Source organism: Syngnathoides biaculeatus, chromosome 2, assembly GCF_019802595.1.
Source record: "Syngnathoides biaculeatus isolate LvHL_M chromosome 2, ASM1980259v1, whole genome shotgun sequence".
In the NCBI taxonomy this organism is placed as follows: domain Eukaryota; kingdom Metazoa; phylum Chordata; class Actinopteri; order Syngnathiformes; family Syngnathidae; genus Syngnathoides; species Syngnathoides biaculeatus.
Window position 1 is genome coordinate 30,570,829 of NC_084641.1, and position 26,399 is coordinate 30,597,227.

At 47.9% G+C, this 26,399-nt stretch overlaps 2 protein-coding genes across 9 annotated transcripts in view; one reads left to right on the top strand and one right to left on the bottom strand.

Moving 5' to 3' along the window:
* Positions 1–1,715: 1,715 nt before the first annotated feature.
* Positions 1,716–6,694, top strand: LOC133495627 (chemokine-like protein TAFA-4). The gene is made up of 3 exons (XM_061810502.1): positions 1,716–1,833; positions 3,353–3,508; positions 5,841–6,694. The coding sequence occupies exons 1-3, from the start codon at positions 1,716–1,718 to the stop codon at positions 6,137–6,139; spliced, it is 573 nt and encodes a 190-aa protein (XP_061666486.1). The 3' UTR covers positions 6,140–6,694.
* Positions 5,810–26,399, bottom strand: part of LOC133515097 (chemokine-like protein TAFA-1) — a 74,047-nt gene continuing 53,457 nt past the window's right edge. For 3 of the 8 annotated variants that reach the window (XM_061847403.1, XM_061847377.1, XM_061847386.1), the window contains exons 6-7: positions 9,413–9,949; positions 5,810–5,939 (exon numbers count right to left, since the gene is read on the bottom strand). The gene's annotated coding sequence lies outside the window, so the exon portion shown is untranslated. Of the gene's footprint in view, positions 5,940–7,234; positions 7,849–9,412; positions 9,950–21,908; positions 21,964–22,135; positions 22,746–26,399 lie in introns of those variants that run through there. The other 5 variants (XM_061847422.1, XM_061847413.1, XM_061847395.1 and 2 more) reach the window with 5 other exon arrangements.

Below are 26,399 nucleotides of genomic sequence, written 5' to 3' on the forward strand. Positions count from 1 at the left end.
TCGTTTGACTTTTTAGTAACCTGCAGCATCCACCTGCATTCAAATTTTAAAGTACTTTGTTGTACTTTTTCATTTATATACACGTTGGTGATAAAATGAGGACGGCGGCACGTTGGTGTAGTCCGTCGACAGCTCCAGAACTCCCACGAGCCTTGTGAGGATGAGCGACTAAGAAAATAGATGGATAAAATGAATACCGTATTCATTTTCAAAATGCTGTGCCGAAACCTTTGCTTCGCTTTTATTGATAACAGCTCCACCTGGTGGCGTACTGAAACCAATGCATCCGCTGAACGGGACAACTGCACTTGCGCTACAGCCGTCGTAAAAAACTCTTCAGAAAAAAAAGTTACCCCAGTCTCGTGCGGCTGCGAAATAAAATGTGCAGACTGTCGGAAATAAATGAATGAGATTTCGCGAAAAAAAAATTGAAAAAAAGTTGGGCTGAAAATGTCGGTTCGTGGTCGTGCCTTTGGAGCCTGGTTGGCCCACCGCAAGGTTGCTTCGGGACCTTTCTGAGGGATTGTCCCGAGTACCAGACTAGGTCTGTTCAAAAACAAACAAAACACACACACAAAAAAAAAAAACAAACAGGAAACAGGAAAACAGGAAAACTCACAGGCAGGCCCGTCTGTCTCACTGGCCTCGATTTAAGTTTCATCCGTGATTAAAATCTGCCGAGGCAACTTTGAAAGTGACAAACGAGCTTTTGCTCCATAACGAGATGCGGTCTCCTCCCAATTTGAAAAAGAAGAATTTCTCCTGAATCCAACGAACAAGTGATCGTCGGAACATATTGCGACAGCCTGGCCAAACATATTTGGACTTGGACTTGGACTTGTTTCCCACACGGGACTGCAACGTGCGTTGTTTTCGGCTTGGTTTGGGCTCCTTGGGCCACCTCCTTCTCCTCCTTCTCCTCCTCCCCCCCATCATCAGTGTCCACCCGTGACACCATGTCAACGGCGTCACGCACTTTAAGCTTCTTAGGGGCTGATGAAAGTGGGCACACATTGTGCGGGAGACAGATGGCTCCTGTCTTGATTAAGTTCTCATTTTCGCTGGCTTTGCTGGGCCGGATTCATCCCGGAGGAGAGGAGCTCGCGGGGGAAAGTGCGGCACGGGCTCCGCTCTCACCTTCCTGCCTTTTCCCCTCTTTTTGAACGAAAAAAAAAAAAAAAAAATTCAAATTCAATTTTCAATGACCAACTCCAGTTTCATGTTTTTGCTGTCAGAGGATCTGAAAAGTGCCGATTTGAATGAACAGGCTACTCGTAAAGGAACCTTGAGCAGCAATTTGCGTCAGTAAAGAAAAGTAAGTAAAAGGCCACATTTCATTGTCATGAATGTACAGTAGAAACGAAATCTTCCAAATAGTGAATATTGTTTAGTAAATTTAATTATTTGCAGTTTTCTTTTGTGCTTGTAAAAACGGATACTCGCTATTGGACAAATGTCTGTAAATCGAATGGAATTTGTTAATTCATTGGTGATTATTGAAAGAAATGCTGCTGAAACGGAGGAAATCAAATTCCTATCAAGGTCACAAAAATGCTCAGCAGATCAACTTGAAATCACGAAGGCCAAAAGGGTTGCGCGCTGCCGGTTTGTGCGGCTTGCGTGGGTCTTGTTGCAATTCAGCACCGGGTTTCCTGGGCAGGGTTCGCAGCCCTCCACCACCGGCTAAAACCTCATTTTGTGTGCGCGCAGGCAAGATGACCCCGGGCTTTGTTTTGCCGACGCCATTCCGCTGGGCTCTTCTCCTGTTTTGCGTGGTGAGCTTGTGTCGCCGGCAAGGGTCCGCTGGCAACCAAAGCTCCAGAGTCGAGACGGGTAGGTGGCAACCCCGAGCAAGCCAGCGCCGGGCCCCGGGGACTCATTAGGGCCGCCGGTGACCCCGGCGGGTGCCCGGCCTCCAATTCCCTTTGCATCGGCACTCCCCGTAAAGCAGTGCGGCGCCTCAGCAACCGTTTGACCCCCCCTCCCCTCCCCCGGCTCCCTTCTTTCTTTATCCTCACGATCAACCCCCCCCCCACACCCCCACACCCACCCAACGCTCTACGTGGCTTACATGGCTCGTTTCAAATTGAACCCCCGGGCAGTGCCGGCGTTGCCATACATGCACCCAGACAGACTCCTCGTCCTTGAATAAATGAAACATGGCTGCAGAGGTTTGGGTTTGAACTCTCTTCTGGGATGCCCAACGCTTTCAAGTCCGTTGTGCATTCATCCACAAATCAGTTTTATATCTCTCCTGTCTTCAAGATGTAGATTTCATCCGCCGTATTTCTCTTCATGTGCATTCGGCGCAATTCACGAAGTTGCCCACATGCAGATGCGCGCGTCTGTTCGCCGTCAGCACCGTGCACGAATGCTGCCGACGGCTTTTCTCCGCGTGGTGGCGCTGTAGCTTCGAAAAAGTGCCGCCTTCCTCATTTGCGAGAGCCCCAGAAATTCACTTCCTCCAACCGGCGTTGAGCCGAGCCAGATGTGTGACATTAGAAAAAAAAAAAAAAAAAAAGTCACAGCACAGCCACAAATATGAATATCACAAAGAGTACAAGTGAAGAGTTCAGACGCAAAAGCAGAAACAACAAAAATGGATCCATCTGCTTTTGCGTCTGAACTCTTCATATATTGGTCTCCTTCTGCGGGCACTCTGCCGGTTTCCTCCCCCACCCCAAAAACATTCAAATTTCATTGTAGACTCTAAATTGCCCCCCCCCAGGTGTGATTGTGAGTGCGGCTGTTGTCTGTCCCCATGTACCCTGCGATTGGCTGGCCACCAGTTCAGGGCGTACCCCGCCTCCTGCCCGATGACAGCTGGGATAGATAGGCTCCAGTACTCCTTGCAACCCTTGTGAGGATAGGCGGCTCAGAAAAAGCATTCTATATAAATACAAGGCGGTAGAGTGGATCAGCTGGTAAAGCATTGGCTTCATTCACAGTTCTGAGGTCCCGGGTTCAATCCCAGACCCGCCTGTGTGGAGTTTGGATGTTCTCCCCGTACTCGCGTGGGTTTTCTCCGGGTGGGCACTCCGGTTTCCACCCACATCCCCAAAACATGCGACATTCATTGGACACTCTAAATTGCCCCGAGGTGTGATGGTGAGTGCGACTCTTTGTCTCCGTGTGCCCTGCGATTGGCTGGCAACCACTTCAGGGTGTGCCCCGGCTCCTGCGACCCTCGTGAGGATAAGCGGCAAACGGATGGATGGATATATATATATATATATATATACACACACACAAACACGTGTGCGCCGTGAAAAGGGCCACAAAGTTCACTTTCTCCTCACGCGCACGCAATACGTACTTCAACTGTGCACTCTCCCAATTCTCCTTTCACGAGGGTCGTCGGCGGAGAGGACGGGGACTTGCGAAGTGGTGGCGGCCCATCGTTGCTGTAACAAGAACAAGATTGAAGAACGCTCTCAGACGGTCAAGTGCTCCTGCTTCCAAGGACACGTGGCAGGGACGACGAGGGCGACGCCCTCTTGCGTGGAAGGTCATTTTCCTTCGATTTCAGGATTTCGTTCCGTTGCCGATGCGCCGTGCGGGACGTACGCGTCGGAATTGCTCTTTTTCTCTGTCGCTAGACGTTCTGTGTCAATAACAACAGAATAAATAGTGTACATGACAGGAGAATGAGAGGAAAATGTTGCAGTACAAACGTATCAGGTCTAGCGTTTCAGAACCAGAATCAGAATCGTCTTTCTTGGTGACGGACGCCTCCTGAAGTCCGCCATCAGTCTACGGATGGGGAACATTTTTCAATCCAGCGGCGTCTTGTTTGCATATGCTGTCGGCTTTCCGCCGCCCATGAAAGTCGAGTATCGGCGGCCTCTTTACCCGCCCACTAAATGCGCTCTCGGGTTATCGGCTTCGCTTTTGCAGGCACGTTGGGCTGTTCTGCTTCTCGCTCGACGACAAGCGAGTCGACCGAATGCGTTCGAAATCGCTCCTCATTCACTCTCTGGTGACGTGGAGTGACTCCGTAATATAATCCTCTCCAGACGTATCCCATAATGCGGGTGGGAAAGAAATGATTGACAGGTAATTGACGGCTGCCAGAAACTCAAACCCGTGATCCGGAATAAAGGGCGGCAAAAATAACGCCAGGGCGACATCAGACGCTATCGGGCGAGCTATTCGTAAAGTTCATTTTCTGGATACATTTGTTCAAAGTATTCCAACAGGCGGACGCAGAACCGTGAGCTGCTCAGGGACTTTCAGTGGGGGGGGGGGGGGTACACACGACGGAACTTGGAAAGATAAGGAAATAAGGATTGTCGCTCGGTTATGAACGATATGACGTACTTCTTCCACTACTATTACGTCGACAGAATTTCTTGTCATCCCGATTGCTCATTTGGCGCCTCTCGAGCATAAAATACTTCCACGAGGGAGCCACCCGAGTTCTTTCCTCACTCCAAAGTAGGAAACTAATAAATTAACTCAACGTTAATTACTCTAAATGTCTATGACAACTTTACTCGTTACTTGTGCATTTAATTCTCTATCAAAAAGTCTCTGAAATAATATTTCCCCTGATGAGTGATTTCCCCTGTCTTGCGGATAGTCAAATAATAAAACCTGGTTATGTGACAAAAAGTCTCAACATTTAATAACAAAATAAAGGATGGAAAATCAAACATGTATACACAGCAGTCAAATCAACAAAATCAATATAACAGGTACACGATGCACACATGCCAAGCTAAGGGCCCAAACAAATATGAATATAGCAAACAAAATTCAAACCCCAATGTCACTGCGGTGCTTCCCGAGGCAGGAGTGAAGAAAGGTGAAGGTGGTTTTTCCTCTGTCCGGCGTCCTCACGGTCCTCGTCTTTTTTTTCTTCCTTGAAGTCCAAACACAGGCCTCGCTAGCGCCCTCGTCCTCTCCCTCGTGGTCCAACACACAGGCATCGCTAGCTAACGTTAGCTGGTTGCTCGCGCCCAAGCCATGTCCCATGCATGCATTTAGCCCCTGTGCTAGCGGCTAACTCCACCACGTTACGGCGTGATTTGAGTAGTGTGCTCAAACGACACACCATCCCAGTTGAACTTTCAACAGTCCTTGTCCAAGACTTCGATCAACTAAATGTCCACCTTTCACTTTCTTTGTCCGTTCGTTCGTTGTCCTCCAACAACCGCCACCTTCCACTTTCTAGCCTTTCCTCTCTCAACACGTCACTTCCTGTCCTTCTTAAACAATGGTTACAACAATAAAATGACAAACAAAAGTATTTCTTTTTCCACAAATGAATCAAACAGATGTAAAGACAAATCCCTCCAAAAGGAAATGCAGTCAGCGCACACAGTTTAACAGATATTCCACCACTTTGCGTAAAGAAAACCGATAACCTAATTGCTACTCTATGACGCTGACATTTTACCTGTACCGACTTTAAACCGGGTTTCGCTCAGTCGGGTTTGTTTTTTCCCTCTCCTGGGGCAGAAGCATTTGTGCCCCAAAGATTTTTTTTTTTCTTTCTCTCGCATCGTTCACTTGAGCCCAGTAAGTTGTTTCCATGGCAACGCCACTGCCACAGAAGAGAAAGGCCAGAAAGAGCCGACGGGAGCAGTCGGACGGACAAACCCGAAGCCCATTACCGGTACACTCAAATAGCACGAGAAGGACGGCGTGATAAGTGCATTTAGTTGACGGAACACTATGCGCATTATGGCATTATGAGTTGTTTTTTAAAACATCACCCCCCCCCCCCCCCCCGCCCCCACCACCACCGACGTGCCCGCCGCACTGATTCATGGTCAGTGGTCTCATTTAAAAAAAAAAACAAAAAGTGACTTTCTGTTGTGTCATATTTCCTGCAGCCTCCATCGTGCGTCACAAGTGGTGGTGTCGGATGAAGCCGTGCGTGGAAGGGGAAGAGTGCCGAGTACTTCCCGACCTGACCGGATGGTCGTGCGTCTCTGGGAACAAAGTCAAGACCACCAAGGTGAGGAGGAGGAGGGAAGTCACGTGGTCCTTTCGGACAAGCTGGGGCGCAGCAAAACACGGAATCCTCTCTTCGTATTGCGATACTTTTTGGGCCATAAGCTCTTCTTCTTTTTTCGAGAGGGAAGGATCGGAGAGGAAAAAGTGCGGTCGCGACAAAAGCCGACTTCCGTAATCTGGCGAACGACGAAGCCGAGAGGCCGGAAACTAAACAGCCTTGGCTAAAACCCGCGGAATGAAATCTGACGAGCGACGGAAACGGCGCCGCGTTTAGAAGAGCTCAGTTGCCTTTTGAGGAAGCCCGTTGCAGCGCGCGAGCCGAGATCCACGGACCAACTTGTCGAGACGCCCCCGAAAAGAAAAACCAAAAACCCCAAATCCAATTGATTCCATTCATCACTGCTCGGCCCTCCTTAATTACGGTTCCCGTTTGTTTTCCTGCGTGCTTTAATCGCAGTCTCTGACTGCACGGAACGTTTGCCACGGGTTTAAGCGGCCATTTTGCTCGTCACTTGCAGCCTCGCGACCTTCTTCAGACACAAACCGAAGGATCCAACAATTGTGACTTTCATTACATTTCTAGCTCTTGTTGGTTAAGCAGTGACCGGAAGACTTATTCTGGGCAAAAGCCAGTAAGGCAGTAGTAACAGGACGTGCATTCCTTCACCCGTTTTCTGAGCCGCTTATCCTCACGAGGGTCACGTGACTGCCGGAGCCTTTTAGTGTTATGTTTGAGAATGATTCGTGACTGCCGAATGACTCCACCTGCATGTGCAGAGTTGGCACGTCCTCTCCATGTCTGCGTGGCTTTTCTCCGGGTGGGTACACCGCTTTCCTCCCACATGCCAAAAAAACATGAAACATTAATTGGACACTCTAAATTGCCCCGTCGGCGTGATTGTGAGTGCGACCGTTGTCTCTCCCCACGTGACCTGCGATTGGCTGGCAAACCGGTTGAGGGCGTACCCCGCCTCCTGCCCGATGACAGTTGGGATTGGCTCCAGCACTACCGCGACCCTCGTGAGGATAAGCGGCTCAGAATATGCATGGATGGAATTTAGAACATTTCTCAATCGGGGAAGGGCAACAAGTCTTTGTCAGCGCGACCAGTTGTGACAAAAATCTCACCGTAAAATTGACAAAATATGTCTTTTAAAAAAAAAAATCCTATCTTATCTTGATATATTTCACGCTCAAATGCATATATATATATATATATATATATATAATTTGTCAAACAACAAAGGGCTGGTGTGAATAAAAAGGACGGTTCAAAGATGGCACAAAACTGCTTGAGCAGCAAAAACATCCATCCATTTTCTTCAACGCTTATCCTCACGAGGGTCATGGGGAGGGCTGGAGCCTATCCCAGCTGTCAACGGGCAGGAGCCGGGGCACACCCTGAAGTGGTTGCCAGCCAATCGCAGGGCACACGGAGACAAAGAGTCGCACTCACAATCCCACCTCGGGGCATGTTTTTGGGATGTGGGAGGAAAGCCGAGTGGCCACCCGGAGAAAAGCCCCGCGGGCACGGGGAGAACATGCAAACTCCACACAGGCGGGTCAGGGATCGAACCCGGGACCTCAGAACTGCGAGGCCAACACTTTACCAGAAGATCCGCCGTGCCGCCCCACTAAGTGCACAAATTCATTTTTCCACATTAAAATCAACTCACTCGAGGAATTTCATCCAAAATCCCCAAATGGTTCGGTCGGTCTGGCACACGGTTTGGCAAGTCAAGCTCGAGAAATGAGCTCGTTACGACTTAATTGCAACGTGTGCTGATGGGCTGCGCTGGGGACGCCGGGAACGCCAACATGGCCGCCGCAGAGGCGCGTCTGCCGTTTCTGGTCTTCCCTCCGGATCTGCGGTCACGACAGACGCTGAGCCGACATCCGCGTTTGCAACGCCGTTGAATATGTTTTTGGAGGACATGAAAGAAAACCACTTTTAACAAACTCCCAAGAGTTCTTGAGGAGAAATAAAAGCGCCGTTATTGTCGTTGCCGCACGTAATACTGAACATTTTCACACCCGAAGATGCTAAATATTACAGTTAGTGTGTTTGTGTTATCTGGAAGTTATTAAGTGTGCGTCTTAATTGACGGAGGTGGCACATTGTTAAGACAAAACCGGGACTGCGACTCGCGCAGGATGTAGCAACGTTCCGGTCTTAGCGGCTCTTCGGGTCTCGCCATTTTGCAGTTCCCCGCCTTCCGTCTCCATTTTGTAAGAGTTACTGGCGTTTTTTTTGTTGTTTTTTTTTAAAGTGACTTCCCAGTGCTCCCAACCCTGGTCTCGATGCTCACTGAGCTGAAGTTTCAGGGGATCCCAATGACATCCACAAGGTTTCCTGTGACTTTGTTGGCTGAACTTCACGCGCGCCGTGCGTGTCGGAATATTGCCGTTCCACTCATTCGTATTTTTTGTTTTTAGGTGGCACGTTAGCAAGTCATCCGCGCAAAACCACCCGACTCGAGTAACTCTGGACCCCCGGACTGACGGCCCCACAAAGAATCCGCTGAAGATGGAATTAATAGATATCATTTTGTGTCGACATTGTGCGTATTAGTGAAAATACCCAAAAAATGTGTCTCCCGTGAATGTTTTTCTCGCTTCTGTCAGCCGTGATGAGGATGTTTCGGCATAGCAGGTCCTCCTGACACACCGCGCATTCAGTTCTACAAAGAGGTCAGAACCCTTTGGACCGGGGCGACACAAACGCGGACGCACGGGCTGCGTTCGGACCGGTTCCTTTCCTGCGATTCCAACCGAGGACGGTTCGAAATGCGAATTGCGCCCCGAGGAGCTCGTTCAGCATTTGATCGTTTTTACGTCACGTTTTCGCAAAGACGGCAAACAGCGAACCTTTTCTCCCTGTATCCACTAAGAAAATGTTTTGTCTTATTACCACTTCATCTTCTTGATGAATAATATTTTCTGGGCCTCTGTAGTATTTTTGGAGCTAAGCCGCTGTGTTTGCATTTTCCATTTTCAACGAGGAAATAATCCAAAGAGAGCAGCTGCGTACGTTTGACGCCGAGACATCAGATAGCGAACGAATGTGGCGAGCGGATTTCCTTGATTGACGCTCTTTGATGACTCGTCAGAAATAAAAACAAGTTGACGCAAAATGCAGGATCATTTGAGACCCCTGTCATCAATTTCACCTCGTTGTTGACGTCGACTCCTCAAATTTGGTGCGCACGTAAACACCGCAAACACGATTTGAAATGTTTCATCTCTTCCTTCGTAATTTTTTCTTTACAAGTCCAACAAGGTGAACCTGCGGGGGGGGGGGTCAGCGGTACGCTCGCCAACAGGCCGCCATCATCTGCCTCGTTAAACAAATCAGCTTACCGGCGCATGAGGTTGTAATTACCAATGAACACATTCAAACGCTTTGGCTACAAGGACAGCAGCATGCCAACATCAGACGCGACCTTACCGGAACCAACGCTTCCAATCCTCCCCCCGCTTGGACGAGCGCAACAGGGGTACGGGCGGCCATCTTGCTCTGCCGCAACGGGACATCGCCGGCATCGAACAGCAGCAGCCCCGCGTAGTAGCAGAGGTTTTCGCCGCCGCCTTCAACCTCTCGCTTCTGCGGTGGAAAGCGACGGAGGCCCACAATTCTGCGACGCTCATCGTCGGGCTTCATCACCGACGGACTTCCTGGGCCTCGTTTTGCATGCAAAAGTGGAAAAAATGGGTCGGCAGAGGATGCAACCAGCACCTGGACGATGCCAACTGGTCCGCGGGGATGCGCTTTGCAGATTTCACTTCTGGACTTAACGCAGCGGTACCTCATAAACTGGGCATTGGCAGCTGGTTGCGCACCTGGATACTGGACCGCCTCAGCAACGGACCGCGGGGATGCCAAGTTGGGAAACAGCAACACCTCCTCTCGTCGTGAACCCAACGCCACCTCCGGGACTTGTCCGCAGTCCCCTTCTCTTTTACTCCTTTATTTATAACTGATTTCCTGTTCACCCCAGCAACAAAATGGTCAGATTTGCTGATGAGAGTCATCGTAAAAGGGAGGAGGACCGACATATCCAGCGAGGCTGTGACGTTAACTAAAGCACAGTTGATTCTTACCAGGAAAAGCTAAAAAAAAAATTTTTTTAGGCTTGGAACACATTACTTCATTTTCCATCAATTGTAATGGGAAAACGCGCTTCAGATTTCGAACCTTTCACTTCTCGACCGGCCTTCTGGAACGGATTGCGGCCACTACCGTACTCGGATCTGAAGACAGCCAAGACGAAAGCGACGGCCACGGACTGAGGCACGACACCCTGAAAATAAAGTATGCGTACGCACACATGGAATTTGCAATTTTCGATGCGAAATTATGTGAACGATGCGCAATCTGGTTCCAGCGTCTGTCATCGTTGCAGCAGAGCGCGTTTTCGTCCTGATTTTAAAAAGAGCTGCGATTCACGTGTAGCTCGCTGCTTTATTCAAATGTAAAGTTTCCCATAAACGGAGTAAAAAGATGAAAACAACAAAATCCTCCTTAAATTAGGATGAAGTCGCTAGCCGATTCCAATCGCAGTTGTGCCTCCAAAGTGTACGCCTGGAAAACCAAATGTATTCGATGGTCTGAAAGCAGAGGATGCGTCGTTGTTTGTTGTCATTCAAAAAGAAACGACAGGAGCTAAGATTGTGATTCCTGGCTCGAGGGCGTCGAAAAGCGGGCCTGATGGGAATTTTATTCACATCCAGACATGTCCGCCATCTTTTACTCCATTTGTCAGGAGCGGTGCTTCCTGTGAGGGGCGTGGCCAAGCCACCGCTCTGGGCGGCGGCCGTGTTGCATTCGGGTCACGGATTGACCAAGCACTTAAGCCGTTCATGTGTCAGCGGCATTTGGCAGTTCCTTGCGGATGCTTATGCGGTGATGGGTGATTCCGCTACCGTGCGCAAGTTGCAAGTATAGTGTCAAGCAAGCCTTTGTCCCAGCGAGCCTGTGCCACCAGATTCAAGTCACGTTTTTGTTCACGTTTCCAAGTTTTGTCTCGTCGCCATCGGAGCTCGTTTCATGTTTTTGGACCTTGCCTCCAGCCTAGCGTTTTTTTGTGCCTCTGGCTTCTCGGACTGCTTAATCTGTGTATGAGCTCGTTGTGAATTAAACCACACTGAACATTATGCCTTTGCCTGGGAGTCCTGCATTTGGGTCCGCCCCACGTCAGACACAAAAGTCCGAGAAATGTTTTTATACTTGAATGTGATGTACATTGTTTGTCTTACTTGAGTAATCGTGACAACAATGTAGAACAACATTGACTTTCATCACAGGGTTTTATTTTTTTGGACGCAATCTTCTAAATTTAACACCAAAAAGGAGATCTGCGTGTTTATTATATCGTACAAAATCCCGTATAACGTTTATATTCAAAGTACTTCTCTTCCACTCGTGGGTAGAAACAAAGTATGATACTTTTACTTGGTTATCGTACTAAAGCACTTTTTGTTTTTTATTATCAGGTATTGACTTATGATTCTAACGATGATGGCTTGTTACTTTTGCTGTCTATGTTTGAAAACGGTTATGTGTACTTTTTCAACACGTTCTTCGGCCTCTGCGTGTGACCCGATGTAACAAACGATGTCAATAGAAGGTCGGTGACGTCGGCGTCGCTTGAAATATTGATGGCGTGATTGAGGTCTCGAAGACTTATGAGACACACACACCGTGGCCATTAACGATGGACGATAATAACAGATATGGAGCGATAACATATTTCCCATCCGTGGGTTTATTTCAGAAAATTGAGACTGAAACGACTAAAAAATTAGCAAATTACAGCAAATTGTTTTTCATTTGGGATTTTTTTTTTTTGGGGGGTGGGGGGGGGGGCTGTTGCGTAGTACAAAAATAAAGGCAGTATTGGTAAATAGAAGTAGAAAAACAGACTAAATTGTGCATCTTTGCACCGTGGAACCATAACCTCGCTCATGTCGGCGTTACGCATGCAATATTAACGAGCGATAAAAATGATTATGAATAAAACAGTCGCTGGACTTCGGGGATGGGAACATCCCCTTGGAACATTTCGATACACAAAACTCTGCGATCAAAAAAATATCTCCAAGGATTCTCATCGAAAAGCTTTGCGGAATATTCATGAAAGCGAAGGTTCCGTTTGAGATCGACGAGTCGGCGTTAACGCTTCGGCGAAAGCTTTCTCGACACCAGTTTGCGAGCCACGGAGAGAAAGCGCTTGCCGTTAATAGAAAAGAAAGCGTCTCGGGGCTCGTGAAGGACATAATGGAAGCCAGCCCGGCTCGCTTTCCCCTCAATTACTTTTTCCATCTGTACTCTTAATAAAAAAATGTCAAGCGAAGTCACGGCGTCGATCTCAGTGTGCGCGCACTTAAGAGTTCGCACGGAGTCAATTAAGGCTTCTTTTTTTTTTTTTTTTTTTTTTTTAACCGCAGGCGAGTCCGGTACTGATAAAAGCAAGACGGAGCAATAAAATGAATGTCGTTGTTTGGTCACGGCTCAAAGATTTGGTCGTTATGCACGCAAGCGTTTCCCGTTTAATTAAACCAGAGCCCAACAATCCGACTTGAAGAATAAACGCAAAATGGACGACAGTCTTCTTCTCGCGTGATGTCCCCCCCACGTACTCCAGGCAAACAAAAATGGACGCACATGAACGTGGGATCCATATTATCAATAAGTCTAAAAACATAATTGGAAAAAAAATGCAACTCAACTTTGATCTGCTCGAGGATTAAAGTTTGCACATGGCTGTTAGTGGCAATTACACAGAAACCGAAAACAATTCACACGACGGCGACGACGGCGGTGGACGGGATTCCCACAACCGCGACGCCACCGAGAGCACTTCATCAAGACCGGATTACCGTGACAGCGTCGAGGAGGAAAATATGCATGGGAGATATGACCTTATCTTGCCAGGACAGGGAAAGTGGATTTCCCAACTTAAGCTTCTGAACAAAGGCGTCGACGAGCGGCTGAAAGATGTGAACTGGTGGCCGTTTGACAACCGCAGCCAATCGTGCGCATTCGACATTTCAGCTGAGGGAAAGAATCGAAATTCTCAGCCACAATTTTAAAATAAACAACAACAGTGGAATTTGAATCTTCTTCTTTTCCTTTCGGCTTGTCCCGTCAGGGGTCGCCATAGCGTGTCATCTTTTTCCCCCATCTAAGCCTCTAAAGCTCGCGCATCCTCCTCTCTAACACCGACCGTCCTCGTGTCCTCCCTCACAACATCCATCGACCTTCTCTTTGGTCTTCCTCTCGTTCTCTCTTCCTTGACAGCTCCATCCTCAGCACCCTTCTACCAATCTACTCACTCTCTCGTTTCCAAAACATCCAACTTCGGCTGTCCTTCCCTCCGATGAGCTCATTTCTAATCCTGTCCAACTTGTTCACTCCGAGCGAGAACCTCAACATCTTCATTTCTCCCACCTCCAGTTCTGTTCCAGTTGTCTCTTCAGCGCCACGGCCTCACCACGGTTTTAGAAACTTTGCCCTTCATCCGAGCAGAGACTCTTCTATCACATTACACGCCAGACACCTTCCGTCTCTGGACATGTCCAGTCTGTTCTCTCTCATCTTGTCTCCAAAACATCCAAGTTCGGCTGTCCCTCCCTCCGATGAGCTCATTTCTAATCCTATCCGACCTGCTCACTCCGAGCGAGAACCTCAACATCTCCATTTCTACCACCTCCAGTTCTGTTCCAGTTGTCTCTTCAGTGCCACGGCCTCACCACGGTTTTAGAAACTTTGCCCTTCATCCAAGCAGAGACTCTTCTATCACATTACACGCCAGACACCTTCCGTCTCTGGACATGTCCAGTCTGTTCTCTCTCATCTTGTCTCCAAAACATCCAAGTTTGGCTGTCCCTCCCTCCGATGAGCTCATTTCTAATCCTATCCGACCTGCTCACTCCGAGCGAGAACCTCAACATCTTCATTTCTCCCACCTCCAGTTCTGTTCCAGTTGTCTCTTCAGCGCCACGGCCTCACCACGGTTTTAGAAACTTTGCCCTTCATCCAAGCAGAGACTCTTCTATCACATTACACGCCAGACACCTTCCGTCTCTGGACATGTCCAGTCTGTTCTCTCTCATCTTGTCTCCAAAACATCCAAGTTTGGCTGTCCCTCCCTCCGATGAGCTCATTTCTAATCCTATCCGACCTGCTCACTCCGAGCGAGAACCTCAACATCTTCATTTCTCCCACCTCCAGTTCTGTTCCAGTTGTCTCTTCAGCGCCACGGCCTCACCACGGTTTTAGAAACTTTGCCCTTCATCCGAGCAGAGACTCTTCTATCACATTACACGCCAGACACCTTCCGTCTCTGGACATGTCCAGTCTGTTCTCTCTCATCTTGTCTCCAGAACATCCAAGTTCGGCTGTCCCTCCCTCCGATGAGCTCATTTCTAATCCTATCCGACCTGCTCACTCCGAGCGAGAACCTCAACATCTACATTTCTGCTTCCCGTTGTCTCTTCAGCGCCGCCGTCTCTAATCCGTCCACCATTGCCGGCCTCACCACTGTTTTCTAAACTCTGCTGTCACCTTCCGCCAACTGTACCACCCCGCTTGGATCGGTTTCTTCACTTCCTTTCCCACTCACCTTTGCTCCGGATTGTCGACCCCAAGAATTTGAAGTCGTCCACCCTCGCCATCGCTTCTCCCTTGCGCCTCACTCTCTCTTCCACCTCCACCTCTCTCATTCACGCAGATATATTCCGTTTTACTTGGGCTAATCTTCCTTCCTCTCCTTTTCCAGTGCGTGCCTCCATCTTTCTAATAGTTCCTCCACCTGCTCCCTGCTTCCACCGCATAATCACAATGTCATCAGCGGAACTTGAATAGAACCCCGCAATAAATATAGATGACAACATCAACAAACCATTTGACTGTCCAGTAATGAGATGCACAGAAAGTTTTGAAATCGTTTACAGACAAACAAGATTGCAAGGTCCGTGCTGGATTTCCAATCCGAATTTGGTCAAAACTAAAATTGGGCTCAAAAGCTGAGACTGTGTATTTAGTTTATGAGGTGCATAAATAAGAGGACAAGAGTGTGGCACCGAGGAGTAATCGTGCATTTCATCCCGGATTTTACAGCGCTTGAATGAAGGACAACGTGAAAGCAAAGCAAAGTGCCCCTCGACTGCAGGCGTTGAATAATCACATTAGGGTGGCTGAATTTCTTCAACTATATTTAAGTGTCTTGTGTGTGTAATTATGACTTAGTGTCAGTGTCGCTTAGAGTCAAACATGCGGCTTAGGAGCGAATTGCGAGAGAAGAAAACAACCCAGAGCAAGACCGCAGTCGGCCCGAGTCGCTCGCCGCTCATTTCACGTCCGATGACAGATGACGCCGGCGTTATGTCATCCTGCGCTCAGCCAGCTGCGTTTCTCAAGGATGCCGGGCTGCGTGACGCCTGCACGACTTTACCATCTTAACCGGGAAACAGAGCTGATGTCGGGATTTATCTTTGTCCCCCACCTTCAGTCCACCGTTGACCCTCCACACCTCATGTTTCAGTTAGCTAGGAAACAGCCCAACAGACAGTGCTAGCTGGCTAGCTAGCTAAACAAATAGAATGCACAAGAGGAAGACCAATTGGTTTCTTCGTTCAAATAACTCATCGTATTTTTCTCAAATTTACACACTGTGCATGTACCAGGAAACTTCATTTTCTAGTCCACAAAACATTTCGAGTGAGCAAATTCCAAACGCAAATATAAACGCATTTCATTTCAAACTTGCCATTTCTTCTGAGTATCAAAAACATAAGCTGTGCAGTTGCGAAGGTAGAATTTGATGAAACTGAGGCGGATCGGTCAGAACACCAGGGGGCGCTGTGTAAAAATATGACATCAAACAGAGGCGACCATAAAACAAAGAACAATGTCGTGTCGTGTCGAATTGATGCTACCTGTGTGCTGTTCGGTGGGTAAATAAAGTGAAGAAAGAAAGAAATACTGTACAGGAAAACTTGATTCTTGCGAACACTACACTGACAAAACCAGACTGTGATGTAACGGAAGCCACGGCAGCGCACAATCGTAACTACTCGCGTGATCGCCCACAAAGCTAGCTGCTAATGCTGACGAAAACAAGCATGCGTCACGTCGAGCTGCCCGATTCCCAGAATGCAATGCAGACTTTTGTTTTGCAATAACCGATGTCCGTATTGTCATGTCAAATGCCGCTGTCGCTTCTGTGAAGGTTGACAAAAGGGGTTCTTGGGTTGTGTACTTTATTTAGCGGTCACATTCAAGTTTTTTGCTTGTTTTTTTTTTTTTTTCGGCACGGTTGGCCGACTGGTTAGCACATCTACCTCCCAGTTGCGAAGACCCGGACTTCAAATCAGGCCTCGGCCGTGTGCTCTTTGACCGGGATACGCCGCTACTGTGCGTAAGTTCGAGCAATCCTTTGTCACAGCGAGCCTGTGCCTCTTTAGTTTGACCACGTCTTGTCCACGTTGCTTAGCTTGCTGCATAGTCACCGGACCTTGTGCAGGTTTTTGGATCTTGCCGGTTGCCGAGCGTTTTTGTGCTTCCACCTGTTTTGGGCTGCCTTTTCGTGTTCGACCTCCTTCTGGAATAAAACCGCTCTTAATATCATGCCCTTGCCTCGGAGTCCTGCATTTAGGTCCGCCCCCGTGTCAGTGGCTCATGTAGTAGCTATAGAAACGCAGATTGTTTGTAATGTTCTCAAAGAAGTAGAATTTTCACGTCAATGGCTTCAAGTCCAAGTGAGGTCAAGAGGGACTGTTGTTCAAGTCGAGTCGAAAGCCATCAAATTCATCACTCGAGTCCAAGTCAAGTGACTTGAGTCCACGCCTCCTCCGGTTTGTTTCAAGTGACTTGAGGAGGGTCCACGCCGGTCCGGCGCTTCAACCTTGGTTGGATTGTACTTAAGAGCTGCGGTGAGTCAGTCTCAAGTTCATTGGAGTTCAAAACCGGCGCACAGACGAGTTCCGTTCGCCGCATCACGTAAAATCTTTTTTTTTTATTTTTCCAATTATGAAGGCTTCGGGGAGTCGACCGATGAAACGTGCACGGTTCAGTACTTCCAACCAAATTAACAAGCGCTGATTTAGAGAACGACGGACGTCGCAGTTTGCTTCACAACCCTCGAGAAAAGCAACAACAACAAACTGCCAAAACCTCAAAGACTGCTTGCTGACCTGGGATTGATCCAGCCGCATGATTGACAAGATTGCAAATCCATCTTCCGTGCACACACGCACACGTACACAATCAATCTATACGATTCTAAATTGAGTTAATTTCAGCCACGTTCCCTACGAGATCCGATCCAAACACCTGAAAGAACTGAAAGAAAAAAAAATAGCGCTCATGTATTCGCTGCACAAGCTAACCTTGAAGTTATTCAGGATTCATTTTGCCTGGAATTCATGAGGCTGGGGGAGTGCTGGCCTCTGCTCTTTGACCCAATGTTCCTTCATTTAGAAAGAAAAAAATCCTGGTTAATATTTCAAGTCTTCTTTTTAGTTTTGATCCGTCCCGTACATTCGCCCTAAAAAAAAAAAAAAAGGGAACATTGTCGTACAACAAAGGACGAAGTTTCGACTCCACTGCCCGACGTCACGTCCACTTTTACTGGGGCACCTTTCGAAGAAAAACGCCACAAAATAGATTCACCCGAAAGCAGAAAATGTAATGAAAAACGTGACATTCATAAATAAGAACAATTGAATAAAAAGCTCCTAAAAATAGCGGTTGGTTATCAGATTTATCAGAGTATAAAAACGGTGTCATTAGGACTAAAGTGTCTCCTAACGGATTTATAATATGCTCCCAAAACCTGACCAAGTTATAAAATTACTTACAAGAGAGAACAAATATTCCGCATGAATTCCATCATATTAATAAGACAGTTTCTACCGACCCAGCTGCAATTCATTGCCGTTTAAAGCCGAGTCCAGTTGAACGTCTCTCGTCATTTTGCCAAGTTGAGTCCAAAGCCGTCAAATTGAGGACTCGATTCTGACTCGCGTCCGAGTCACGTGACGGGAGTCCCCGCCTCCGAAATATGCAGAATTTGGTAATCATGACATGTAAACTTGTATCTCAAGGCCTTAAAGTGTATGTCCAGACACCAATGCACCTTTTCGCTGATATTATACAGTTTTTATGCTGAATCCGTTATGAAGGAAACATTTTTATTTTTCCATCTGCAACAACAAAATGATCGCACATTGCCGTATCCGCCGGAAAAGGACGGAAACGTGGCGGAGAAAGACGATCGGGGCCGTGACGTGACATGGATCCCGTAGAGCGCCGATGAATTTTGCGATAATTGGAGCGATGAACATTACTCTGAAGGGTCCCACGAAAACGGTGACGAATGCGAGTTTTATGAAGGCGTTAACGGTGATCAATTTGAGCCAGTTCAGACGGCACACAGGTTGGAATTGGGACAAAGTCGCTGGCCACGAAGGAGCCGACACAGCGGTCAGACCCGTCGTGGACGGTATGCCTCGTCTTGGAAAGCCTTTGTCAAGTTCTTGTCTGGTTTAGTTCGTCATAAAGTGATAAATAGTAACGGAATGTATATACAAAGTTGTCGGTCTTGTTTTGAAATGATGCAAACGCTGTGTATTTAGCGATTTGGTACCCGACAATCGCGGCAACTGCTTTGCGTGTAAAATGATGATCACTGCACCAAAACTTTGCGTTTCCATCGTTCAACCACGGAAACAGGGTGCAACGTTTTCAGGGGGGCGGGGGGGGGGACACACACATACGTCCGCAACTCTTCTGTTAACAAAAGCTCTCCGGCTTTTTGGGACTTTGCGTCGAGCTTGTCGAAGCGTGTCCGCCGGGTTCAGCGCCCGATCCAAGATCGCGTTTTGTCCCTGTTCTGCTGTCCGAACTGGCTGTATCGCAGGCTCTCCTCCGGGTTTTCACACTTTTTGACATTTAAAACCCCTCTCAGACATGAGTCCGGGGTAAAATGTTCACTGCATGTGGCAGACTGCTGACCAGGTTTGGAAAAGTAAGATCTCTTCATTTGCACGTTGTCTTCTGAGGCTTGGGTCTTTGAAAAAATAATGCCATAGATGCATATTATCTAGAATTGAAATTGCGACAAAACAGAACCACACACGTCGGTTCCAGATTACAATCGCAGAGGAATTTTCAAAAGGAATGGGTTTTTCTTCAGCGTCTTTTCAAAACAGCCCATCCCAGATTTTATGACGTCAGGGGTCCGCCCACTAAATTATTCGTTTTGCAGGTTAGAGAAACTAGGTCAAAGTTCGCAGAGTTGAAGTCATAAAGGCTAATATATTTTTGGTAAAAGCACCGAAAAGGATATGCATTTTATGCAACAGTTGAAGATATGTTTTCGTCTCGATAAGATCATTTGCGTTAGAAATGACCCATTCCGTAGACTTTAAAAAACAAAAAGAAGCTCCAGTGTACTTGACTGTTGTGTGTCGTGGACAATAAGTTGAGGGAGGGCTCATCTTTAATTCAAGGCAGCTTTTGTCACACCAAGTTGACGTCCTGCCTCCCTCCCCCCATCCGAGCATGTAAGATCCAAAGGTAAAGTCGCCTTTTCTTTCCTGGCTGCGTTCCGCCGTTACCTGAAGAGGCAAATTCATTTTTCTGCTTTTGCCTTGTCGGCGTTCCGGCCCTTGTTGGACGTTGAAAAGGTTCACGCCTGGAAGTGGGGCCTTTTGCCGCATATCCCGTCCGTCCGTTCCGATCTTGCGGTTTCTATTTTGAGGCCCCCCCCAAATCCCGCATTTGCCAACAATGACTCCGAATATGAGCTGAGCGCCTCTACGGCGGCGCCGTCACCGTCGATCTGTCTCCGCTTGCTTTGCGCCATCTTGTTGTTATTCCTTTGTGAGGTCCTAACTGCATCAAAGTCCCGCTGCACCCCACCACTCGCTGCATGAATCATTTAGATGAGAGGAAGGAACGCGAGCAAGGCACCTGATGTCAACTTGAATTCAAATCCATTTTGGCCCGCGTTTACCTTGACTTTGAAACGTCGCCGTCCCGCCGCGTTTCCTCCACGGTGTCCTTCTGTTGTTCGCCTGCCACCTGAGGGCTTTATTCTAAAGGGTGCAAATACCAAAAGTGATCTTCACTCGAGCAGATAATTACGGGCGCGATTTCACACCGGGCGCGCTCTCTCATCCCAACGGATGGTTTCGCCGACTCGGGCGCCACCTTGATATTCATATAGAAAGGCCGCCTTGAATCGGGACTTTGAGAGACGTCCCCGGTGTGTCATCCTCGGACGTCAGGCGAGATCGGCGTCACTCGCGTGTCCTTCGGCCCGCCGAAACCGGGACGGCGCCTCTTGGCATATTACAGTCGTCCCGTTTAGCAAGCATCTCAAACGAGGGCGCGACAGAGAGCCCCGAGCAAGCGAGGCAATATCGAAACAGGATTTCCATCCATCTGCAAGAACATGAAGAGCACCAACTCCTCGAAGGGAGACAAAAATCTTGTCGCTTTATTGCAGCACATGATGAAATATGCAGTCATTTGAATTCCAGCCGTAAATGATGACAAAAGCAGTCAGACGTGAGTGTCTTTCCACTATTGAGCGTGAGTACAGGCGCATAAATACTCCTCCATTTAGGCTCTTTCTTTATATTAAAAGAAAAAGTTCACAATGACTCGGTATCACTTTGACAAAATATGCATTTAATAGAGCGATATGAGCTCTTGGGCAATATCGCACCATTCAAGACAAGACAGACAAAACAGAAATCCATTTTCTGAGCCGCTTATCCTCACGAGTGGCACGGGAGTGCTGGAGCTCAGCCCCGCTATCTTCAGGCATCGCACCCCGAACTGGTCGCCAGTCAATCGTAGTCGAATTTAGGTGAAAAAAAATGTGGGAATGCTCTACATTCGATGCGGACTTTGTATCGGTCCGGTGTGTTAAAGGGGGACCGAAGTCGAAGGGCGAATCTCTCAATTTACCAGTTGATCTACGTTCCTCCCCTCACTTATGAGCATGAGCTGTGGGGCGTGACCAAAAGAACAAGACCCCAGATACAAGCGGCCCAAATGAGTTTTCTCCGCAGGGTGTCTGGACTCTGCCTTAGAGAACGGGTGAGAAGCTAGGTCATCAGGGAGGGGCTCAGTGTCGAGCCGCATTGAGAGGAGCCAGATGAGGTGGTCTGATTCGGATGCCTCCCCGGTGAGGTGGTCCGGGGATTTCCCACCGGAAAGAGACCCCGAGGACGACCCAGGACACGCTGGAGAGAAGTGGCTGGGGAAAGGGAAGTCTGGGCATCCCTGCTGGACCTACGTCCCCCGTGCCCGACCCGGAACAGCGGTAGATAATGGATGGATATGTCCATCCATCCCATCCATTTTCTTTGCCGCTTATCCTCATGACAGTTGCGGGGGGTGCTGGAGCCTATCCCAGTTGTCAACTTGCAGCACACCCCGAACCGGTCGCCAGCCAATCGCGGGCCACACGGAGACAAACAGCCTCACTCACAATCACACCTATGGTCAATTTAGCATGTTGCATGTTTTTTTGGGGATGTGGGAGGAAACCCGAGTGCCTGCAGGAAACCCACGCAGGCACGGGGAGGACATGCAAACTCCACACGGGCGGGTGCGGGATCGAACCCGGGACTTCAGAAACTGTGAGGCCGACGCGCTAATCCGTTGCGTCCCGTGGCGCCTTAATTAAAATTGGTGTGAGCAATTTTATTTATTCCAGAAGTGCGTCTTACAACGGTAGCTGTCGGCAATTATCAGCACCCAGGAAGTAGGTCAACCTCAAAAAGCTTTGGCGAAGCCTGTTGTAGGAAAAAAAAAAAAAAAAAATTAAAAAGCTTTTGAATTGAAAGAGCAAATACAAGGCAAAGATTTTGCAAGTGTTGTCCGCGAGCCTCGCTCGCAATCTTTCACCCCCGCTTACGTCTTACTTGTTAAGCCGAGCTGAGCATTAACCATATCAAGCCTCTCATCTGCGGCATTTTCTGGCAGGAAGGAGAGAGGGGCGGGGGCAAAGCCAAATGTCAAACTATTTCAGTTCCAGTTCTTACTTTTTTCTTCATTTATGACACGACACATAAGACTCTGGCGTGTTGGTCTACAGCAACAATGACTTTAATGACATTTGATCACATATCAACACGCGGACGGCTTCATATGTACAACATCGTCGTCGTCGTCGATGGTTTGGAGGACTGCGCACAAATAAGGCATTTCGAGTATCCAAAACAAAACACATTTGGCAAGTCAAGATTGTTGTCAGCCCGTCTGACGCGTTTCCAAGTCGGACGCTAAAGATCAGGAAGTAACAAATGTCCCCCCCCCCCCGTCTAAAACAAAAAGGAAGGAAACTCTCGTACACAAAAGGAGACAAAAGAGTTTATGTACAATTGTTTTCCTCACACGACGTTTTTTGTTTCGTTTTTAAAAGAAAACCCTGAGGGCTGTCGACGGCCTCTCTGGCTCCACTCGTGTCTCGGGAAGAATGCCGGAGCGTCGCCGGATTTGACGTCCCAGCTCAAAATGTTTGGAAAAGGTGACGGGTGGAGTGATGTTTCTAACGAGGTTATGACGATGACGTTGACGACGAGCCCGCGGGGAGCCCGGAGCATCCGGAGCATCCGGCGCGTCAGCGGCCTCCGGGATGGGGGGGGGGGGGGGGCGCGTTACGTATTCTACAACTTTTTACACTCCAGTCTGAGAAGTGCTCACGTCTCAAAGCAGCCGAAAGTTTGTTGCACGCTTGCTGCTTGGTCCGTCGACGGAGCTGAAAGGAGAGAGGGAAGGAAGGAAGGAAGGAAGGCAAGGGAAGGAAGGCAAGAAGGAAGGAAGGCAAAAGAAGGAAGGAAGGAAGGAAGGCATGGGACGGAAGGAAGGCAAGAGAAAGAAGGAAGTAAGGAAGGCAAGGTAAGGGATGCATGGGAAGGAAGGAATTCAAGGGAAGGAAGGCAGGAAGGAAGGAAAAAAGGTAAGGGAAGGGAGGAAGGAAGGAAGGAAGGAAGGAAGGAAGGAAATGAAGGAAGAAAGGAGGAAGAAAGGCAAGGGAAGAAAGGAAGGAAGGAAGGAAGGCAAGGGAAGAAAGGCAAGGGAAGGAAGGAAGGCATGGGAAGGAAGGAAAGAAGGAAGGAAGGCAAAAGAAGGAAGGAAGCAAGGAAGGAAGGAAGGCAAAAGAAGGAAGGAAGGCATGGGACGGAAGGAAGGCAAGGAAAGAAGGAATGAATGAATGAAGGAAGGAAGGCAAGGGAGGAAGGAAGGAAGCAAGGAAGGAAGGCAAGGAAGGAAAGAAGTAAGGAAGGCAGGAAGGGATGCATGGGAAGGAAGGAATTCAAGGGTAGGAAGGCAGGCAGGAAGAAAAAAGGTAAGGGAAGGGAGGAAGGAAGGAAGGAAGGAAGGAAGGAAATGAAGGAAGAAAGGAGGAAGAAAGGCAAGGGAAGAAAGGAAGGAAGGAAGGAGGAAGGAAGAAGGCATGGGAAGGAAGAAAGAAGAAGGAAGGAAGGAGGCAAGGGAAGGAAGGAAGGCAAAAGAAGGAAGGAAGGAAGGAAGGAAGGAAGAAGGAAGGAAGGAAGGAAAGAAGGAAGGAAGGCATGGACGGAAGGAAGGCAAGGAAAGAAGGAAGGAAGGAAGGAAGGAAGGAAGGCAAGGGAAGGAAAAAGTAAGGAAGGCAAGGAAAGGGATGCATGGGAAGGAAGGAATTCAAGGAAGGAAGGCAGGCAGGAAGGAAAAAAGGTAAGGGAAGGGAGGAAGGAAGGAAGGAAGGAAGGAAGGAAGGAAATGAAGGAAGAAAGGAGGAAGAAAGGCAAGGGAGAAAGGAGGAGGAAGGAAGGAAGGCAAGGGAAGAAAGGCAGGAAGGAAGGAAGGCATGGGAAGGAAGGAAAGAAGGAAGGAAGGCAAAAGAAGGAAGGAAGCAAGGAAGGAAGGAAGGCAAAAGAAGGAAGGAAGGAAGGAAGGAAGGAAGGAAGGAAGAAGGAAGGAAGGCATGGGACGGAAGGAAGGCAAGGGAAAGAAGGAATGAAGGAAGGAAGGAAGGCAAGGGAAGGAAGGAAGCAAGGAAGGAAGGCAAGGGAAGGAAAGAAGTAAGGAAGGCAGGAAAGGATGCATGGGAAGGAAGGAATTCAAGGAAGGAAGGCAGGAAGGAAGGAAAAAAGGTAAGGGAGGAGGAAGGAAGGAAGGAAGGAAATGAAGGAAGAAAGGCAAGGAAGAAGGAAGGAAGGAAGAAGGCAAGGGAAGAAAGGCAAGGGAAGGAAGGAAGGCATGGAAGGAAGGAAAGAAGGAAGAAGGCAAAAGAAGGAAGGAAGCAAGGAAGGAAGGAAGGCAAAAGAAGAAGGAAGGAAGGAGGAAGGAAAGAAGGAAGGCATGGGATGGAAGGAAGGCAAGGGAAAGAAGGAATGAAGGAAGGAAGGAAGGAAGGAAGGAAGGCAAGGGAAGGAAAGAAGTAAGGAAGGCAAGGAAAGGGATGCATGGGAAGGAAGGAATTCAAGGGAAGGAAGGCAGGAAGGAAGGAAAAAAGGTAAGGGAAGGGAGGAAGGAAGGAAGGAAATGAAGGAAGAAAGGAGGAAGAAAGGCAAGGGAAGAAAGGAAGGAAGGAAGGAAGGAAGGCAAGGGAAGAAAGGCAAGGGAAGGAAGGAAGGCATGGGAAGGAAGGAAAGAAGGAAGGAAGGCAAAAGAAGGAAGGAAGCAAGGAAGGAAGGACGGCAAAAGAAGGAAGGAAGGAAGGAAGGAAGAAGGAAGGAAGGAAGGAAGGAAGGAGGAAGAAGGAAGGCATGACGGAAGGATGGCGAAAGAAGGAATGAAGGAAGGAAGGAAGGAAGGAAGGACAACATTATTTTATTGGAAGGTTTCAAATAGGGGCAGCCTTATGATGACACAGCCCCCGTCTGCCGCCCTCTACTGGTCACATTTCTCCATTAGTCACGATAAAGGGAGGATTCTTTTTTTTTTTCCACGCACGATAACGAGTTCTGATCCAGCACGTGATCCTGGTCCGTTTAAAACAGGACCTGGGCCGGCACATCGCAGTCAGATTGTTTGCTCGTGGACATTTCAACTGAACTGAACTGCCGAACGGGACCAAACATTGGAGCAGTTCCGATTACGCAAAGGCAAAAAAAAAAAAAAAAAAATCAACTCAAAGTAGGCGTACGTCTACTTTTGAAATAATATCCATCCATCCATCCGTTTTCTTAGCCGCTTATCCTCACAAGGGTCCCGGGGAGTGCTGGAGCCTATCCCAGCTGTCGACGGGCAGGGGGCGGGGCACACCCTGAACTGGTCGTCAGCCAATCGGAGGACACATGAAGGCTGACATCAGCCGCACTCACGATCTCATTTTTTGGGGCAATTTTGAGTGTCCGATTAATGTTGCATAATTTTGGGATGTGGGAGGAAACCCACGCAGGTACACGGAGAACATGCGAACAGGTGGAGCCGGGATTCGACCTGGGACCTCGGAACTGTGAGGCCAACACTTTACAGCTGTTCCACCGTACCACTACTTTATGATAATAATAATAACAATAATTGTTTAAAAAATCCTTCCAAGTCCTAATTACTTAAGTGAGGGGACGTAAGTATTCAATGGAAAATTCAAGTATCAAGTAACTGGCAAGTAACTTCAGCAGTGGGAATGTCAAATAAGGAAAAAAAATATACAAATTCAAAGTCATATTGCCCAAAATATGGAGGAGTATGCAGTAAATTTGTAAATGCAGCCACAGAAAATTGTCTTGAATGATCTTTCTTTGTTTACGCCTATCAACAAATGCAAAAAAGTCAAAATCAAATCAAATCAAATAAAAAACGCAATAGTTGCATTAGGCAATTACATAAAGATGAAAATCCCAAAAGTGAGCACAGTAAAATTCCGTTGAAAGGAGTAAAAGTAATGTTCCTTCTAAAATCAATTTTATTCACGGTGCATGTGAAAGATGCCCTTTTCAAAAAAAAAAATGAATCGAGAAATGGTCACAAAAAAAAAAAAAATGTTGCATTAAAACTACAGCGACAAGTACAATGTATTCAAAAAGTTACACAAGTCAAAGTCAATATTTTGTGGCATATTAACGACTCGCCTCTGGAATTAGAGTACAGCGTATGAATATCCGGTTTATGGTCATTTTTTTTAGGTACAGCTGTCGGGTAAACCTCACGTAGATGAGAAAGATACGAATGGAAAAGTATTTTTCTTGTTCTTACTTGTCGTTGTACAAGGCCGTCGTGCTGACAGATTGTTGAATTATTTTGTTGACCGAGAAAAAAACGACATGCTGCATCCAATATTATGATAAGCGTAAAGATGTCTTATGAAGCAGCGGACCGACAATAACAATCAACATTGCGTCGTCACAGACAGCGGCGGTCAATAATTTGGGAAAAAAAATAATATGCCCACGTGGGGACTTCACCAACACCACGTGTGGAAAAA

Excerpts from the sequence above, each read along its gene's own strand:
- LOC133495627 (XM_061810502.1), top strand. The coding sequence starts at position 1,716 with ATGACCCCGGGCTTTGTTTTGCCGACGCCATTCCGCTGGGCTCTTCTC. Across the intron at positions 1,834-3,352 it reads AAGCTCCAGAGTCGAGACGG|GGTCGTCGGCGGAGAGGACG; the intron begins GTAGGTGGCAAC and ends TCCTTTCACGAG. Across the intron at positions 3,509-5,840 it reads GACGCCCTCTTGCGTGGAAG|CCTCCATCGTGCGTCACAAG; the intron begins GTCATTTTCCTT and ends TATTTCCTGCAG.